At 36.9% G+C, this 1,356-nt stretch overlaps 1 protein-coding gene across 1 annotated transcript in view; it reads right to left on the bottom strand.

The window, feature by feature from the left end:
* Positions 1-1,356, bottom strand: part of C6 (complement C6) — a 129,864-nt gene that overhangs the window by 21,379 nt on the left and 107,129 nt on the right. Inside the window, exon 13 of the mRNA XM_007950533.2 lies at positions 659-847. Coding sequence (XP_007948724.1) covers positions 659-847 — 189 coding nt within the window. The remainder of the gene's footprint in view (positions 1-658; positions 848-1,356) is intronic.

The following is a 1,356-nucleotide window of genomic DNA, read 5'->3' as shown; positions in this document are numbered from 1 at the left end:
GCACTGTGGTCAGAAGTATTTTTGAAGAAGTGTCCCATCTGGATTTAAAAACCATTGTTTTAGAGAAACTGATATTAGATAATGTAGATGATGAATTATGAGTGTGCTTTTTTTGAGAAAGATGCTTTGGAACTCAAGTAAAGAAACTGCTCAGGAAATAAACGACCTTTGTCCTATATTGGAAAATTGACAAATACCTCTTTTTTTTTTTTGGAAAATACAATTTTTATGTTTTAGATTAAGTTCAAATTCTTAATAATAAAAATTCTTAATAACATGTTTACTGCTTTTTTAATGGTTCTCCACTTTACCCAAAATTTGTAGTTAACTATCATTTCTGATCTTGTTAGAAGAAAGAACTTGGATTCCTCAAAATATTGAAGTTTTATTTTGGAAAGGAACATTGAACTCACCTCTATAGACAAGAGTTGAAAACATCCGCTGTAGCAATAATTCCCCATTTTCTGCCTGACCTCATTATTTATTTAAGGTGAAATATATCCTTTATTCACCTTTATTTAAGGTGAATATATAGCCTTTCAGTGTAATCTATTACTTTATCCCCCAAAACATACTTAAGAAGTAGTATTACTGTAGATGATATACTTCTACTCTTGTGTCACCTCAGCAGATAGCCAGATCTTGAGCTGCTACTCACTTTTCTCACAGGTGAGTGAGTTTGAAATGGGTGGTGTCCAGGAATCCCCACTGCATGTGTACTTCGATGGCCCAGCAACTACAAGGCCTTTGGGGCAGGTTAGCTCAATGGAATCACCAATTTTGTATAATCTCTCAAAGGGTGAGAGTGTGAGAACTTCCTGCAGAACTGGCTTGAGGCACCCTATCCCTGCAAAGAGAGAAACATTTCAGTTATAGAACAGTTGAGCAGAATACTCAAGCAAATGTAGTTAGATTTTATGCAACCAAAGAGGTGATTTTAGTGAGATTTACTGCCTTCATTAAGCAGTAATGCCTCCTTTTGATCAGAAAGCCTGGGGGATAAGGATACCAGGGAGTTCATGGGTGGTAAAAATAGTCAAGAACTTGACTACTAGCCAAAGGTTTGTGATACTTACATGTCCACAGCTTCCTTTGAATCCAGTTCTAGCTATTTACTTCCCAAAAGGCACAACCTCGAGAAACTTATGGGGCACTTCTACTCTGCACACTTGGGGTCACCATGAGTTGACACTGATTCTATAGCAAGTAACAACAACAAAGATCCAAGGGTTTTCCTCAGAAATTCCTCCACTGAGAACTCCCTTTAGTTCTATTGTCCGGTTCCCTTTCTAAGGAAATGCCTCTGGACACAGTTAACTTTAATTACATTATTGGGGCCTTTTTGAGAAATTGATG

This window comes from Orycteropus afer, unplaced genomic scaffold (assembly GCF_000298275.1).
Source record: "Orycteropus afer afer isolate SDZICR_OR568_19922 unplaced genomic scaffold, OryAfe1.0 scaffold00275, whole genome shotgun sequence".
In the NCBI taxonomy this organism is placed as follows: Eukaryota; Metazoa; Chordata; class Mammalia; order Tubulidentata; family Orycteropodidae; genus Orycteropus; species Orycteropus afer.
This window is presented reverse-complemented; position numbering and strand designations above follow the sequence as displayed.